The 19,400-nt window shown below is 39.0% G+C and overlaps 1 protein-coding gene across 1 annotated transcript in view; it reads left to right on the top strand.

Annotated features, from left to right (window-relative positions):
- LOC122787645 (nesprin-2-like) overlaps window positions 1-19,400 on the top strand; it is a 493,963-nt gene that overhangs the window by 324,521 nt on the left and 150,042 nt on the right. Inside the window, exon 5 of the mRNA XM_044054502.1 lies at window positions 14,442-14,624. Coding sequence (XP_043910437.1) covers window positions 14,442-14,624 — 183 coding nt within the window. The remainder of the gene's footprint in view (window positions 1-14,441; window positions 14,625-19,400) is intronic.

The raw sequence follows: 19,400 nt of genomic DNA, 5'->3' as shown, positions 1-19,400 counted from the left end.
ATAATTGTGAGGTATTTGCTTTCCACAAGTAATGCAAAGATTTTCATTCGTACTGTATTCCTTGCCTAGGCCCTGACCACAATGTGCCTTGCTGTCGGTTTTGTGCTTTATTTAAACAGCACACTATCCATCTTTGGTATATTTTCGCTTCTAAATATTTCTGTTCTTGGTTTAATTATCCAGAAATGTCATTGTTAGCCTTCCGACTACTGGGATTCCGAAAAAATGCAAAGATAAAGACAGAGACAGGCCGCCGAGGTCCAAAGCTGCCGACGACACGTCTTCTATGCCAGTTCGCCGGTACTCAGTGAAGCACTTTCACAGTCCCTGATACCATTACTTCTGACTTGCAGGCCTCTACTGAGACCCATTCGTTGTCCGGTATGCCTTGAGATGGTTCAACCATGGAACCTACGGATGTCTCTATCTTGGATGGGTTCGGAGCCGCTGTGCAGGCACTGGCTTCTGAGGGTGCATTCAGGCCTACGGACTTGCATATCAAATTGATGCCTCCTTCATTTAGGCCAAAATCTCAAACCATGCCTAAGAAACCGACGCCCAGGCTGCATGCTCAGGCCTCTATGCCTAAAAAACAAATAATAAGAATGGCTGAAGATCTTATAACTCTAATCAGGGGAAGCCAACCTCCCCCTTCTAAAAGACCTAGGACTGAAATTGTTTATGAATCTTCTGAACAGGATTCTGGTTTTTCTGATTATCTGGATTTGCCCTTATCTACTTGTGAGGATTCTGATGCAGAGGACTCTATTCCCTCTGCTTCCCATCCAGAGGATTTTTCTTTTGGTGAAAACTTACATACTCTAAGGGAGCATTTCCACTGGGAAAGCCAGGATTTTTCTGATTCAAAAAAGAGGCTTAGGGATTTCTTACTCCTGCCTCAGCATAGACCTTTAGCTATACCTCCAGTACTAGACATTGTTGATGATGCTTTCTCAGATTCTAGTTTGGCCCCTGATTCTTTGTCTCCTACAAGGTTCCTGATTCTCACAAGTTCCTTTTTAAAAATCCTATTGTGGATCCAGAGACTATTTCGCAGGGACCCAAAGGCATTAAGGCTTCTACTGCTAAAAATCCTACCCCTTCAGATAGAGACTCCAGGGCATTGGATAGATGAGATAAGAAAGTTTATACTTCTGCAGCCTTGGCCATTAGGGTCTAAACTGCCAGTTTCATATGTTAAAGTATCAACAACATGTTATTGGATTGCTTAAACAGAAAATGATGTTAATTCCTGACTGTGCTGAAAGTAAAGAATTACAGGATTTAATGCATTCTGCTGAACAGGTTGGAAAACATACTTTGCAATGTGGATTTGATTCATTAGAGGCCTCTTGCAGGGCTGCTGTTACTGGGTCTGTGCTCAGAAGGCATGCCTGGCTTAAGGAGCAATCTTTGCCTGATCATGTTAAAGCTAAATTGTTGGATGCTCCCTTAAATCAGGCCCGCCTGTTTGGCAACAAGGCTGAGGAAGTTCTTAAAAAGATGGAAAATAAAGGTAAATCTATGCAGACTGTTAAAAGATTTCTTACAAGTTCAGCCTCCTAGATTTAGTAGACACTAGCCCTCTAAAAATTGGTCCTTTCCAATCCCCTCCAGGTCTTCTCAAGTCAAACCCAGACACAGCAGAAACCCCAGGTTTCAGTCCCAAGGGACACACAAGACTAGGCAGTGAGGGGTTTCTGCACCCAAACCTGGGGGCAGTAAGACCCCCCCTATGGAAAACTGTCTCAATTACTTGTTTTTAAGACTTCCAAGCACTTTTCAACTGAATGCTCCTTTAGGTGGAAAGATTGGTCTGCAGGCCAAAAACTGGGAACTCAATACCCAGGACAAATGGGTTTTAAATATTGTGTCCCAAGGATACAGATTTAATTTCCACACATTACCAACACCAAACGGGTGGCCAGATCTACCCCCAAAGCAATGGGCAGAGGCCCAAAATCAGGTACTTTCTCTCTTAAACATGGGGGGCTATTCACTTAGTACCCAAAGAGGAAAAGGGACAAGGTTTCTATTCGAGACTTTTTCTGGTACTCAGAAAAGGCAATACATGGCATCCTATCCTGGACCTTTCTATTCTAAACACCTTTCTGGTGATTCCAAAATTCAAAATGCTGACTCTTCACCAGCTGCTTCCTATGCTAGGCAAGGATGCATGGTTGGCAACACTAGATTTAAAAGAAGCATACCTGCACATCCCAGTCAGGGAATCTTGCAGAAGATACCTGTGCTTCAAAGCAGGCTACATGCACTATCAGTTCTCTGCACTGCCCTTTGGCTTATCTACTGTGCCCAGGGTATTCACAAAGTGCCTAGCTCCAGTTATTGCATTTTGCAGGCAAAGAAATATTCAAATATACCCATACCTGGACGATTTTTTAATTCAGGCAGAAAGCAAGGACATTCTTTTCAATCATCTGGCCTTTGTTTAAAGGGTACTGACTTGTCTGGAGTTCACCATAAACGAAAAGAAATCCCACCTGGTACCCTGTCAACAAATTATATTCCTGGGAGCAAGCTTGAATACAACTTCCCAGATGGCTTTCCTCACGCCAGAGAAACGGATCCATTTGACAACTTACTTCATACAAGTGGCCACAAAGACCCAGCTATCTGCAAGGCAAATACTGCAAGCCTTGGGGTTCATGGCCTCATGCATTCTTCTAATTCCATATGTAAGGCTGCATATGAGGAAACTACAATGGTATCTCAAAAGCCTATGGTGTTAACATTCACAGGATCTGGAAGCAAGGATTCCTATCATACCTTATCTATGCCTAGAGTTCCTTTGGTGGGCAGAGGCCTGCCACCAAAACAGGGGACTACCATTCACATTACCCCCTGCCAAACAAATCTTAACAGACGCATCAGACTATGCATGGCTGGCTCACCTGGCAGGGAAGTGCATTCAGGGCAAATGGAACCTAAATCAAATGCACCTACACATAAATCAAAAGAAAATGTTAGCTGTACAGAATGCTCTGACAGCCTTCAAGGACCACATTCTTCCAGGACAACTAATGGTAAGGATGGACAACACCACTATTGTGTGGTACATAAACCAAGCAGGAGGGGTACACATTCTTACTCCCTCTGCAGACTAGCCATGGCATTGTGGAACACAGCCTTGAGCTACCAAGTGAATCTAAAGCTCAATTCCTGCCAGGAAAACTAAATACACTGGCAGATGGACTAAGCAGAAACCTGTTGACAAGCAAATGGGGGAGCCCAGATATAGACCTGTTTGCCTCCCCCAAGAACCATCAACTGGACAAATTTTGCACAAGGATTCTCCACAAGCAAGCTTGGAAAGTGGATGCTCTATCCTTCAGCTGGAAAAACCTATCAGTTTATGCCTTTCCTCCTCTGCCTCTGCTCTACAAGGTACTACTAAAGATCAAACAAGACCAGCCAAGGATGATTTTAATTGCACCAGACTGGCCTCTCCAACACTGGTACCCACTCTTGCGCAGTGTGTCACGCTTGGCTCCATGGCACCTGCCTCAGACTTCTTCCCTGTTGTCTCAGCAAGAGAACATGATTCTACACCCTCACTGCAAACCCTGAACCTAGCAGCCTGGCTAATTACCTAATCTCTCCTTTACCATCCCTCAGTAAATCCGTTATGGGTATCATTTTAGAAGCAAAGAGGCCTAGTACTAGAAAATCTTGTGCTGCAAAATGGAAAAGATTCTGTGCTTGGAACTAATCTCAAGGAATGAACACTGCAGTGCCCAATTTACTTCAAATTCTACAGTACTTGACTTAGGTGCTTCATAAGGGCTTGTCTTTTTCCTGCATCAAAATTCATGCCTCAACCATTTCAGCTCATTATAGCACAGAGCCTCCCCTCTTCTCTCACCCACTGCTCAAGCAGTTCCTCAGAGGGGCCAAAAATCTAAGGCCACCCAGGAGAGCTCCAACTCCAGCCTGGGATCTTAACTTTGTCTTGGAGAAACTCACTCTTCCTCCTTTTGAGCCAGCTGCTACTGCAGATTTAAAATTTCTTTCCTGGAAAACCGCTTTCCTTTTGGCTATCACTTCTGCAAGAAGGGTATCTGAATTACAGGCCCTTATGGCAGTGGAACCTTTCATCATCTTTCATGCGGACAGGGTGTCCCTCAAGACTAGTCCCTCTTTCATGCCCAAGGTGGTATCCAGTGTGGCTCTTAATCAGTCCATTCATTTGCCTACCTTCTTTCCTAACCCACAGAACAAAGGGGAATGGATACTGCACTCTTTAGATGTGCACAGACAGGTTAGATTCTACTTGGACAGGACTAAACCTCAAAGGAAATCTGAACAACTACTGGTGGCATTTGCTGCAGGGACAGAGGGGAAAGCTATTTCAAAACAAACCATTTCAAAATGGATAGGCCACTGCATTCATTTCTGCTATAAGCACTATGGAAAACCTATCCCACAGGGCATCAGACCCTATTCAACCAGGGCTGCATATACCTCTACAGCCTTTCTCAGGGGCGTCCCTACTAGGGACATCTTAGAAGTTGCTACCTGGAGTTCTGTACATACTTTCACCAAGCATTATCATTTGCCAATTTTCTCTAAATCCAAGGCTGGTTATGCCACTGCAGTCTTGCAGGGCCTTATAGCTGGTCCTAATTCTATTTAAATTCCTCCTCCCAACCTTAGCTTTGGGAATCTACTCAAATGTAATGACTGCAACAGTGAAACACGAAGAACATAGTACAGTTGTGCACACTTACCATAAATGTAGATGTTCGAGTGTATTCACTGTTGCAGTCCTGGTTACCCTCCCTCCAGCCCCCTTTTCTTCCTTTGGCTATACCTCTATTCTCACTTACTATGCTCTAAAAGCTTTTTGGTGTATTTGCTTTTCTGTTGGAGGCATATCCTTGTATTTATAGATTTAATTGCTTCCCATTGGGGAGCACCTGACATCTGGGGCAAGAAAAAACTGATGTAATGGTGTCGGCTGCATGTTTTATACCCCTGACGACCTGACGTCATGGAAGAAGGGACAGCAACTGACGCAGGACCCAAGACTTTGTTAATCAGGCCGACTGAGGGCTACTGCAAGCAGATAACCCAAATGTAATGACTGCAACAGTGAATACAATCGAACATCTACATTTATGGTAAGTGTACACAACTGTACTTTCTTCAGTAAATATCTAAAATCCAGTTCACAAAGTTCTTCAGACAATTTTAATGTTGAATGCATAGTAGGAATAAATGTACTAGGCAATTTATATGGGTTATTTTCCAATCTAAAATATGCAAGCAGCAGTCCAACCAGGAATTAAACCAAACGACAAGAAGAAGCAATGGAAAATAATTTATTGCACACAGTCACAAGGATTAAGCACTTTTGAAAAAATCTTCATCAGAATCATTTTAACACAGTAAAACACCACATATAAATACCCCACCCTTTAATACTTAACCAGTCAATTCTCTCCTTCAATTAAAAACTCTACATAACATTTTAAAGTCACACTCATTTTTAAAACATCTTGAACACAAAAATAAAAATAAAAAATAGCCTCACCACAAACACTTCATAAATATATATATATATATATATATATATATATATATATATATATATATAACTTTTCAAAATTGATATATAATCATAGCTTAAAAAATATGATATGAAAATAACTCTAAACAATGTACGATTTTAATTTAAGCATGTTAGATATAGATACGTTGTCATTAAGACCTGGGAGGACAGTGGCATTTCATTTCAGTTGCCAACTTAATTCTTTGGGCTCCAGTTCATCTTCCCAAGGTTCCCCCCTATAATCCCTCTGAACACAGTCCAATACAAAAAAAAAAACAAATACATGATTAATATTGCTGTTTACATGTCTAGCCATAGCATTTTTCACATGGCCCTTCCAAATATCATGTCAATGTTCATATAGGTGTTCTCTGAATTTTTCTCTTTGTTTTTCCTATATAAAATTGTTAGCAGTTCAAACATATACCCACATATATGTAACACCTATAGTATTACAAGTGCAGTGAAATTTAGATCTATAAACCCTGTGATTAATCTCAAACCGGTCCCCTTCCAGCAACATCCTGCATTGGGAACAATGCCCATACTTATAAGTCCCCCATTTTTTGCTGGAAGTATTGGGTCGATATCCACTGTAGGGTGTTTAAAGAAGTTTTTAAGTGTTTTTCCCCTCCTAAACACAATAGGGGGTCTAACCTCAATTACTTTATGCATTTCTTTGAACAAGGGAAAAAATAGTCCATCTCCAATCTCTGTGATGCTATTTGCCTCATTACAATACTGGGTAATAAAAGCCACCTCCAACTCCAGAGGGTCCTTCTTTTTGATTCTTCCAGGTCCAAATTCACCTTGATCCGAGTTTGAACTAATAAGGGGCAAAAAATCCCCCTGAATTCTCCTTTCTTTGATATTACTAGCAATTTGCAATACCAATCCAACTGGATAACCTCTACATTGAAACATATTCCCCATTTTTTCATACTCTGTAACAAATTGGTTCCACTCTGAAACCATTCGAGCAAATATTGGAATATTTTTTCCTTGTTTAAAGAAATGCATAACGTAGTTGAGGTTAGACCCCCTTATTGTGTGTAGGAGGGGAAAAATACTTAAAAACTTCTTTGAACACCCTACAGTGGATATCGGACCCAATACTTCCAGTAAAAAATGGGGGACTTATAAGTGTGGGCATTGTTCCCAATGCAGGAAGTTGCTGGAAGGGGACCGGGTTGAGATTAATCATAGGGTTTATAAATCTAAATTTTACTGCACTTGTAATATTATAGGGGTTATATATGTGGGGATATGTTTGAACTGCCAACAATTTTATATAGGAAAAACAGAGAGAAAATTCAGAGAACCACCTATATGAACATGGACTATTAGGAAGGGCGATGTGAAAAATGCTATGGCTAGACATGTAAACAGCAATATTAATCATGTATTTGTTTTTTTTTTTGTATTGGACTGTGTTCAGAGGGATTAAAGGGGGTTACCTTGGGAAGATGAACTGAAGGCCAAAGAATTAAGTTGGCAACTGAAATTAAATGCCACTGTCCCGCCAGGTTTTAATGACAAAGTTTCTCTATCTAGCATACTTAAATTAAAATCGTACATTGTTTAGAGTTATTTTTTATATCATATTTTTTAGGTTTTGATTATATATCAATTTTGAAAAGTTATTTTTATATACAAGATATGTTGGATGCAGAGGAGATAACTCAAGATGTTTTTTTGTTTTTTTTCAGGTGAAATGCCCTGTGGTATCCATTATTTTTGGGATACCCAAAATTCATAAGTGTATAAATAACCCCCTGATGAGGCCTATTGTTAGTGCCAGGAAATTTAAAACACACCCCCTGGGTAAATATGTTGATTTTATACTTAAAAGTTGTTTGGATTCTTTTGAGTATATAGGCAAAGATTCTTGGGACTTTTTAATGAAAATTAAGAAGGTTAAATTCTCTGAAAAATGTGTTTTCCTGACTATTGATGTGGTAGAATTGTATAATGTTATTTCCCATGATGTGGGGATAGAATGGTTCCATGATTTTCTTTATGAATGCACTGCATTAGATAATACTGTTCTAATTTTGTTGTATGGAAATGGTGCTTAAATAAAAATTTCATGTATTTAGATGGGCAGTACTTTAGGCAAAAGAATGGAGTTGCAATGGGGGCAGCTTGTGCCTCCATCTTTGCAAATATTATTCTTTTGCAATGGGGAGATGCATTTTGTTCGCACATTTTGGGGTTAAACCATGGAGCCCATACCTCTGGTTTTTGGACGGTATTTTTATTGTCTGGGATGAAGCAGTAGAAGAAATTGAAAGTTTTGTTAGTTTTTTAAATACCTCTACTTCCTTTTTGAAATTCACCCATCAATATGATTTTAATTCTATGAATTATGTGGATGTTGCCATCTCCAAGGATGTGGATAACAGTAGGTGGGTTAGTACTATATACTGTAAACCCAGCTATAGTAACATTTTGATAGTAATCACTCTTTACATCAAAAAGTTGGATTATTAAGGGACAATTTATCTGACTTGCTCGAATGGTTTCAGAGTAGAACCAATTTGTTAAAGAGTGTGAATAAATGGGGAATATGTTTCAATGTAGAGGTTATCTGGTTGGGTTGGTATTGCAAATTGCTAGTAATATCAAAGAAAGGAAAATTCAGGGGGATTTTTTGCCCCTTATTAGTTTAAACTCCGGCCAAGGTGAACTTGGACCTGGAAGAATCAAAAAGAAGAACCCTCTGGAGTTGGGGAGGGGGGCTTTATTACCCAGTATTGTAATGAGGCAAATAGCATCAGAGAGATTATTTATAAATATTGGAATATTTTTTCCTTGTTCAAAGAAATGCATAACGTAGTTGAGGTTAGACCCCCTATTGTGTTTAGGAGGGGGAAAAACACTTAAAAACTTCTTTGAACACCCTACAGTGGATATCGGACCCAATACTTCCAGTAAAAAATGGGGGACTTATAACTGTGGGCATTGTTCCCAATGCAGGATGTTGCTGGAAGGGGACCGGGTTGAGATTAATCATAGGGTTTATAGATCTAAATTTCACTGCACTTATAATACTATAGGGGTTACATATGTGGGGATATGTTTGAACTACCAACAATTTTATATAGGAAAAACAAAGAGAAAATTCAGAGAACGCCTATATGAACATGGACTTGATGTTAGGAAAGTCGATGTGAAAATTGCTATGGCTAGAGGTGCAAACAGCAATGTTAATCATGTATTTGTTTTTTTTTTTTGTATTGGACTGTGTTCAGAGGGATTATGGGGGGGTGGGGCTTGGGAAGATGAACTGGTGGCCAAAGAATTAAGCTGGCAACTGAAATTAAATGCCACTGTCACCTGAGGTCTTAATCACAATGTAGCTCTAGCATGCTTAAATTAAAATTGTACATTGTTTAGAGTTATTTTTATATCATAATTTTTAGGTTATGATTATATATCAATTTTAAAAAGTTATATATATATATATATATATATATATATATATATATATATATATATAAAGTGTTTGTGGTGAGACTATTTTTTATTTTTATTTTTGTGTTCAAGATGTTTTAAAAAATGAGTGTGACTTTAGAATGTTATGTAGGGTTTTTAATTGAAGGAGAGAATTGATTGGTCAACTATTGAAGGGTGGGGTATTTATATGTGGTGCTTTACTGTGTTAAAATGATTCTGATGAAGAATTTTTCAAAAGCGCTTAATCCTTGTGACTGTGTGCAATAAATTTTATTCCATTGCTTCTTCTTGTCGTTTGGTTTAATTCCTGGATGGACTGCTGCTTGCATATTTGAGTTTGATGTTCCCTTGTCCTGCTTGTGGTTATCTGATTTCCTGTAGTTATTTTCCAATCCAGCCATTTCTTGAAAGCATACAGCCAAGTTTAACTTCCTAGTATAAAGTTTGAAATCAGTCAGAAATTCAGTGATTTTGGCTATCCTGGTAGGAACAAATGTCAGCCCCTTACTGAATATATAAGCATACTTAAAGTCAAGTTGATACTGCGGTGGTGGTGCTGTGGTAGGGTTGTCGCCTCACAGTAAGAAGTCCTGTTCGATTCTCAGCTAGAGCGTCTTCTGTGTGAAGACATGGGTGAGTGGGCGTACCTTCATTGAAGGTTGTTTGTCAGGGCCGGCAACTTGGCACGTAAAAATCTACTGCCAATCATTAGCAGACCGGAGTTCCGCTGTGGCGACCCCTAACCGGGAAAAGCCATAAGACACAACAACAACAACTTAAAGTCACGTTGATAGGAACTATAATTATACATTTTAAAATCACTAGTGCTATTCGGCACTAGTTGGTATGTTGCATCATTTGTTGATTCACCTACCAGTTCTGATGGGAGCTGTTGCGGAACTGAGAGCCCATTCACTGCTTCCTCAAATTGCATGGAGACCCTTGTACGTTCCCACAATTCGAAAAGTTCATTTTCTTGCTGCAGAGCCTCTCTGAACATCGCACATTCCCCTCGTCTAAAGCGGGATCCTGTTGGTTAACAGACGGTAATCTTCCATTTGCAGCACTGCTTTCCCTTTGATTGGGAACACCATCAAACACTTTGTCGCCATTATTGGACTGCCTACGTGGTGGTTTAGGGTATGTCCTCCTGTTTAATAGTCCAAACGATCTCTTTCTAGCTTCCGATTCTTCCTTTCAATTACTTAAATTGTCCACATGGTTAAATATTCTGAAATATTGGTGTTGGAAAGCATTAAATGCAGTATCTCTTTTGATATTATCATCCAACACTAAAATTTGTTGATTAAGTTCTTCCATACACTGGGTATTATGTTTTATCAGACATTCCAGGAGTTCGCACCCCTGCCTATCAAACATTTGGAACAGTTCAACATGTAGTGCACTGTTTTCTATAAACCCTGTAGGAAATTTCCAATAACGCAAACCTTTTGGAATGTGTTTGCATCTAATGCATTCTTTAAAATAAGTGTTTTCATGAATTAACTTTCTATATTGCCATACTAAATCATGAAAGTCATCAAGGGATTTTCCAAAAGTGGGTGTATACCTACCATATTGTCCCGAAGCATTACTTACTTGGTTCAAGCACTGTTGCAAATCAGGCACACAGTCCATGTTGTAATTATTAGAAGAAGTTGGTATCGGATTCCCCATTGATGCAGTATGAAAATCCTGCCCAGGTGAAAGACTATCCTGGTTGTTATTCCTTTGGCTCATCATCCTCTGTTGGTCTGACATACCATGACTGAAACCCATTATGGTATTCTGCGTTAATTGTTGGATTAATTGAGCTAAATTTGAGACAGATTGTTGTAGAAATTCAAATTCTGTCCTGGAAACAAAGGGAACATTGTCTTGGGAGCTGCTAGCAGCCATACTTATACCAAAAACACACAAAAAGACTGGGAATAAATAAAAAGCCAACTGCTCCAAGTCACGTCCCAAATTTTATTGTAGGTAAGCCCTTTTGGCTGAGCCACCAACCTTCATCAGACCTTCATCATCATATTATACCAGCTTATAATATTGGAATGTTTTAAAAGGATTCTGTATATTTAAATGTTCTTAAATGGTGTTAGTATTAATGAAATGATAATAGGTTTAATTACCATTAATTGTTAATTAAGAGTGTATATTAACTGTGTTAGTTGTGTTGTACTTTGTCTGATGAAGGCTGGTGGTTCAGCCGAAAGCGCTTGGCTACAATAAAATTTGGGATATGACTTGGAGCTGTTGGCTTTTTATTTTTCTTATATCTACCTGAGCTACATCCCTCATGGTGTACATATAACCAATCCTAACATCCCATTGATGGGTCAAATTGCCAAACTCCTTCAAAATTAAATAGCAAATATTCAACATTACTTCCAGGAAGTAACATCCAATATCTCTAAAAAAACTTCTTGAAAAATTTGGATAACACACCTAACCTAAACCAGTAGATACTCCATCCCAACTTTCTCCAGGGTACCACCTCTCCGTAGTCAGGAGTGAAAATAGGAATGCTGTTCCAAAATGGGTACAAACTGAGAGGTCTGACTCTGCTTTTGATAGGTAGTTATTTCTGGATTTCCGTTAGACTGGCTATGATTTACCCAAGCATGATAGAGGAAATGCGTGATCAAGAAGCAATATATATTTTAGCACTGCTCATAAGCTTTAATCTTTTGGCATTAATTCTGTCTTATCTTGACAGTAACAGTAAAGAATAGGCAATACCTTCACTTTTGGCCTAACCAAAGAAGTAAATATAAACTGTTTTGGCTCTTGTCTCCATTGGTCCAACAGTTCCTGAAAAATCATAGGCACAGCTGGCTGATTGCTGTCAGTAACTTAATTATTCAGCATGAAGGGAAAAAAAGCAGCGCAGCATTTAATATCAGATTAAGTAACTTTCAGATAATATCATACCCATTTCTGCTTGGCTGTCAAGGGGAAATGGCAGACTGATATTCATATTTGTAGCAGAGTAGTTTAGGAATGGATGGACTTGACATACCACCTTGTATACAGTTAAAGAGAATGAGATTAGTCCATTGGTTAGTGGAGATCTCAAATGAAACTGCCATGTGCAGTGCAATACCATCACCCATATCTGTCCTTCTCCAAACCCTTTACCACCATCCCCTCTCTGTTTCTTTTCAACTTTAGAATGCTAAATAGGAGAGTAACTACAAGTTACACATCACATTGCTTGTTCTAGCTGATACAGTTATGGTATGTTATTTATGTTGCATTAAATCTCTCTGTTTAGTTATAATATTAACAATCCAGAGTAAACCTGATTGTAATGCCAAAGACATTTAATATGCAGAAAAACATTGTACTCTGTAATGAATAAATAAAAAGAACAACAGAAGGAGAATATTAAAACCAAATACCATTATATTAAAATCTCTGGTAGAAGATATTTTGATAAGGTTATACTTAATGGTAACAGCTTCACAGAAATACCCTGTGGGTTTAATAGCAGTATGAGGCAGTTCAGCATGCTGTTCTGAATAGCTTGTTCTGCACTTCTTTACAGTAAGTATTTATGTATCTTATTTGTTTTAGGAGTATGAAACAACATCCCAGTTAACTCAGAAACTTCCTAAATGTAGTTTTTGTAATCATCCATTTATAAATAGATTTTTTCAAAGAAAATGAGTATTGGTAAAGAACAACCAAGAGAATTGTACCTTGATTGCGGACATACGTCTTATAGGTTCATAGGTAGGTACTAGGCTATTGGCCCTAGGGCCTATATAAGCATAGCCAAAAAAGTTATCCTGGCTTTCGCCACCGAAGAAAATTATTTTCCTGTGCCCATGTCGAGCAGAGCCGCAAATGTGATCCCCGGGGTGTATTTCCTATTTCCCATCCAATCATCAAGATTTTTCTTGGAGTGTGCTAATGAGGAGCTTTGTTTTATATAGATAGGTAGTTTGTTCCAGAGTATGGGAAGTCTCTGGGACAGGAATCTATCCCTACAGCATGTTCTGTTTATTGTGGTGACAAGGTTTAGGTCCCTAGAGTGTGTAGCTCGGAGGAATTGGGATTTCTTTAAGTGGAGCATGTCCAACAGCTCTGGTTTTAACATAGCTGTGTAGTTAGGCAGAGAGTAGGTGATATGCAACAGAGTAAAGCTGGAGTTTTTTGAGACTGTCTGCATAGGGCATCTGTTTGAGGCCAGTAATCTCCTTTGTGAGGTATTTCTGCGGCCTTTCCAGTTGTTGTAGATGTCTTGTGAGGTACATACCAAAAGGGGCTTTGTACTCTATAATGGGTCTAATGAGTGACGAGAAGAGAGGAACAATGACCTCTTTTTTCCTGGATGAGAAACCTTTTGTGATGAGGTGTGCCACGTAGAAGGATTTCCTGACTACTGTGGCAATGTGATTATCAAAGGAAAGACTACTGTCCATCTGTGTCCCAAGGTCTCTTATCACACTTTCAGTGTTAAGTAGAATACCGCCTGTGTGGTAGTTCATGGGTACAGAGTTTTTACCAAAGGGGATGACGATGCACTTTTTAGCAGTGAGCTTGAGGCCATGGCTTTGACACCAGGCATCTGTCTCAGTGAGGCCCTTTTGTAGGATGTCCACATCGTTAGAAGTTTCAATTATGGCTCCTAGTTTGCAGTCATCTGCGAACTTCGTTAGCCAAAGTCTTTCTGTGTTAGCCTGTACTTCAGAGAAGTAGATACTAAACAGGAGAGGACCCAGGACTGAACCCTGTGGTACTCCACTTGTCACTGGTCTGAAGTCGGATTTGGAGTCTGCTACTTTCACAGTGTGGGTTCTGTCTGTGAGCCAGTTGTCAACCCATCTTGTGACATAGGGATTTATACCTAGTTTAGTGAGTTTATCTATAATTCCAGAGTGGGGGATGGTGTCAAAAGCCTTGGCGAGATCTAGATAGGCTGTGTGAACCACCTTACCCTTGTCTGCGGCTTTGGTGACTGCTTCAAAGAAGTCTATCCAGTTTAGGAGACATGATCTGCCTTTTACAAATCCGAACTGGGTGGGGTCCAGAGTTTGGCGATTACCAATGTCTTTGTTTACAAGTTATATGATGATACGTTCCATGGCCTTGCAGACCAGACTCGTCAGGCTAATGGAGTGGTAGTTCCCGGGGTCCGTGGTGGCTCCCCCTTTGTGAAGTGGGATAACCGTTGCTGAGCGCCATTCAGTGCGCAGAAAGCCTGAGGTGAGGCTACAATTGAATATGTTACTTAGGTGGGGTGCCAGTTCGTTTTGTAGTTCGTGTAGAATGGAGTCTGGGATGTTGTCAGGTCCCATGGATGCTGTGTTCTTGATTTGGAGAGTGTGGTTTTTACCTGTTCAGCCATGATTACAGGAACTTTGCATTCTTCCTGTTTTACATTTTACTTATTGTCCTATAGATTCTGCAGAAACAAGTGCAAGAACATGTTCCACAGCTGGATTACATCAACAAACATTACCGTCAGCTAGCGAAGAAAAAGGGAATTGGAGTGAGTCGCCACCTGAAGACAATGGTCCATGATGCTAACCAGCGCTGGGAGGACTTAAATAAAAGAACTGCCATCATCTGTAAGAGGCTGAAGGTAATACTGACTTTAAAGCTGTGATACCTATCACATACAGACTGAACATAGTGGTAAATGCTGAAGTGCTAAAATGAGCAAACATTGCAATTTACTGTACAGAACCACCACAAAATATGGTGTGGTATTAGAAAGGGATTACATGTAATTTCTGTGAAACTTGCATGGATTGTATAATGTTGTCAGTAGTGACTTCAGTTATTATTTCTCAATGACAGTATATAATTAGTGGAGTTTTTGGAGGTTGTATTGCTTAACTCCCCTCTTACTTCAGCAACAGTTGTTCAACTTTCATGGAAAAACAAGGTTGGTAGACTAAATTAAAATTCAATAAAGTCACATTAACTTTATAACATTGTTTTAAAAAAGTTTCTGAAAATATTTAAAGTTTTACATGTTGCTGTGTTTATATGTCACTGCTTATACCCTTTTATAAGTAACCATATAGCTGAAGGTCACTTACTTGAGACTGCTTGACCAACTGGCTCTTCAACAAACTGCTCAGCTTTTTATGTTGGAGGCAAACTATCCATAATTCTGTGCTTGGGGAGATCCCATATTGCATTCTGTTCAGTAATCCACCAAATATCTTGGAAAAATATACATTTTCAAGTTCAGTTTTTGGCAAAATGCCAAACGGTCTTCATTCACATTGTTATGTACCAAGAGAGTATTTGTTCTAGTAAGTATAAAAGCTTCAACTCTTGAGAATATTTTTCTTGCTTATACAGCAACTGCTTACATTTTAAGCTACAAAATAATTAGTAAACTGTGCTTTACATTAGTTTTTCTCCAGGATTAAAGCGTGGTTTGCTGGATTCAGATAACTTGTGTAATTTGATCTCCTTCAGTGCTGTGAGGTTTGTAGCATAGTCTAAATGCTAAAAAGGAGGCCTAAAATATGATGCTGTTTGATGTGTTTTGTACAGAAACAAACTTTAATGGCTGAAAATGCTGCTGAACACAGTCTGTTTCTCTCTGTCTTTACAATTCTGACAGCTGAAGACCTTCTTCATGATTCATCCACACCCCTCACATTTTGCTTTTACTAACAATCATTGTTGCATAGTCCATGAATGCTAGAAGTTTTCTTCTGTTCTATCATTCACAGCTTCTTCTATAACTCTGCTTCAAACACCTAGCCCTCATTCCCTGAAGAAGTGCATCTTTCGTGTGACTTCTCCTGTATTAAACCACTTAGGCAATAAAAGTAGTGAAGCTTTCCAAAAATGTTACTGACCATTATATTACAGAATAATTAATATGTTTAATTCAGATACTTATGATACTGTAACTGTTCTGTAACCACATTCAAGGAATATGGTACTTTTAGCAGTCATAACCCTGCTTATATTTTCATGGATTCCCTTTCAAAAGAAGAAAATGTATGTCAGTTAAAACTGTTAAAGCATGCACTTGTCATATTTTTAATTTTGTAGCTTTTATAAAAGCTTTCTCTGAGCCAGTAAAATATTTAAATATCTCTAACTAACTGTGTGATTCCCCTGGAGTAACCCATGCTCTGTGTACATTGCTTGAGAAGATGCCTCCAATGGCATCTTGACAACATCACTGCTGTTGTTCATGTGCTGTACGCTGTTTTTCTGTCTGCTTCAACTTCATGCTCCAAGTTACAGTTATATTCTACAGTGGAAAAATACTTCCAAAATGTATGCACGATATAATGATTGAAATAAATTAAATATAATTAATCAATTATATATGTTTAATGTGTCTTTAAAGAACCACTCACATCAGAGAAGCACATCTGTGCCTCTCTCACAGGGGTTGAGTGTATGCCAATGATGCTATTGAAAGGTGTCAGGAGGCCAGCTAGAGAGAGGAAAAAGAGTAGTGGGTGAAAACATGGCTCCTAGTCAGTGTTAAAGTGCAGCCCTTTGGAGAATCATTTGGTCACACACATATGGAGGCATCAGGCTTCCTACAGAAGGTGCACACCCTTACTGTGTGCAGTCTAACACATGTTGGAGCCAGTATATATGCATGCATAAAGAAGGAATAGGTTGAGTAGGTCATACCACCTGTGTTGTGGTGGAAACATAACACACTCCTCTTTCTATCTAGAGCCCCTTCTAAAAAAACATGAATGGGTTGTGTTATTATTATGATGATGACAGATTGCTTCACACAGAGTAAGAAATGCAGAGCTATTTGTAAAGATCCATGAACCATCAGAGATGGTACATGTTTGGAGCTTACTTCATATGTATTGATCTCCCACAGTAATGAATCACAGTGTATTCACTGTTGTAATATCACCTCTCTTACTAAGCTGACCAGGGTAAGAACATCAAAACCTTGGAAAGTTAGTAGTGAAATGGTCTGTCAGCAACTTTACTACACAGCTCACACATTGTTGCATTATATTTCCTGCAAATCATTCAGTATTTATATTGATTTTGAGTTATATTTAGTACCTTAAGAAATGAGAGTAAACAGGTAAGGTTTATGATCATATGCACTTTCCCAGTGAATTCATGTCAGCAGTAACACATTAAGGTCAGGTGTCTAGAGCAAAAACCTGTAGTATACTTTTCCATTCATATAAATTGTTGATCATAGTCTAGCTTTAAGAGTTTCATAATATGAGTTGTTTAGGCCAATGTAAAATACCAGTGCAGCATCAGTAGATACCCTGAAATACATTCTTATAAGTTTGCTCTCATCATTTGGAAAGAGTTTGTATTGGGTACAGCTAATGATCATATGCCCTCAGTGGAGTAGACTCTGCATTAACCATCATGAGTAGTTCCCCCTTACACCAGGAGGTGAGATGGAGCTTTTACTCCTTTTGCTGTTATTGTTATGTTATGGTTATGCTATGTTAATTTCTATTTCTTATATTTGTTGTTCTGTCTTGATGTGGGAAAAGAGCCCTTCCATGCTATGAAGTATGGGTAGAGCTGGTAGTCTGCCAATGTTTAGATGCTGGCTGTCTGAGTCCTATAAGCCTTAGTCCTCAAACCTAGCATTATGGTAAGAATGTAGCATTCTTCTCTTCTTTGTGCTCAAAGCTAATCAAGTGTCCTAACAAATTAGGTTAGAAAAAAAAGTATTCCAAAGATGTGAGCATGTAACAACCCCCTTGGAAGACACAGGTTTCTGAAATTGCCATTTGGAATATCACAAGCCTCAGAAGTTTTTCAAAGAGCAGTAGTTGAAATGTTTGAAGGACTACAGGTAGTTGTTAGTATAATTGGTGACCTTCTGTTATGGTGGAGCTACCGAACAAGAACATGATTAGCAAAGTAGCACTTTGTTGGGCAGAGTGAGGCAAAAGGCTTAAACCTGGATAGGGCTACATGTCAAATGTGTGTGCCCTTAAGTACATGGTATATTTCCTGACTTCTGAATATCTCAAAACAGGATTTGATAAAATCAGTGTCATAATAAGTATACAAAAATTCCATGACAAGTCATCTCTTTTGTGATTCCTTGGTATGGTGTAGTGTTTTTCTAAATTCATTACAAACTTGTCTGTTGTAACAGTGCCACTCAGAAAACTGTTACAGTATAATATCAAATGGCTCTGCCACAGGAACAAACACTTATTGGATATGAAGGATATGCCTTTATTGATTTTTTGTGCTAAGTAGAAGGATTTTCTATCAATCAATACATGGTGATCATATGAGAACCTGTTGTCCACAAATGTGCCAAGACCCTTTAGAATGGTATCAACTTTGAGGGAAGTATTTTCATTGTAGTGGTTGTATTGGTGTTCTTGTTATTCAAATAGCACTATGCTGCATTGTAGAGTTTATTGATGGTAGGATTTAATCACACAGCTTATTTTTGTAGTTGACATCGTATTCTGGCCAGTGGGGACTGATAGTGCAATAATTCAGGTGTGAGTAAAAGTCAGTGGTGTAAGTAGCTACTTCAGCTACCAACTTCTCTACTGGGGAGGCTAGTTTTTCTTTTTCACCAGAATATCTGAAAGTGTTTGAAGACTTGCCTTAGAGAAATCCTTAAATACAGAAGAGTTGGTGGTTGTAGTCTTGTACTGGGTCCTGAGATAAAATATGACAGTCCATCATTTGATGTGATCATGGAGGAGAGAGCTTAGATGTGAAGCAGACATCTCCTTTTTAACTGAGGACACGTATAAAGACATGTGATTCCCTAGCAGGACATGGCACTGCCTGGTTCAGACAACTGGCATTAATAAGTCTGAGGAAATATTGGCTATATTTGTTGCTGATAGTGTATGTTCACCAGCCTAAGGATTGGTAGTTGAAATCTCCCAGAAAAATCTCATTTGATTCAGTTGTTGAGGACTCAAGGTGGTTAAAACTGTGGGTAGCATGAACCATAGAAGGGGTGCTATAACTGACAATGATATGATATTTAGAGTGTAATGACACTAAGATATCTTAAAGTTCAAGGTCATTATCATGCTGGAAGATCTGAACAAATGATAAGCACCAAACCAAGGAAAGGCTCCATGTTTCATCAATTAGACAAGTTTGAAATGTGTATCTGCTTATGGATTATGAAGGCCTCAAGGTCAGGCATTTTCTTGTTTAGACTCCTATCATTGAGTAGTGCAAGCTTTGTACAGAACTGATTAACATTAGTAAGCTGGAAAGTCGAGAAGACTGATTCTAAGTAAAAATGGACTTTGGGAGTAGCCAGTGTTTTAACCAATAAGTAGACGCCCCTTGGGAAAGGTGCAGGCCATCTCTGGTGAAGCAGATAGCAGACAAGATAATTTTCTGTCATGTTGATGCAGACTAGATCCTCATAGAATGA

Source organism: Protopterus annectens, chromosome 1.part0, assembly GCF_019279795.1.
Source record: "Protopterus annectens isolate FY-2018-M chromosome 1.part0, PAN1.0, whole genome shotgun sequence".
Taxonomy (NCBI): Eukaryota; Metazoa; Chordata; order Ceratodontiformes; family Protopteridae; genus Protopterus; species Protopterus annectens.
This window is presented reverse-complemented; position numbering and strand designations above follow the sequence as displayed.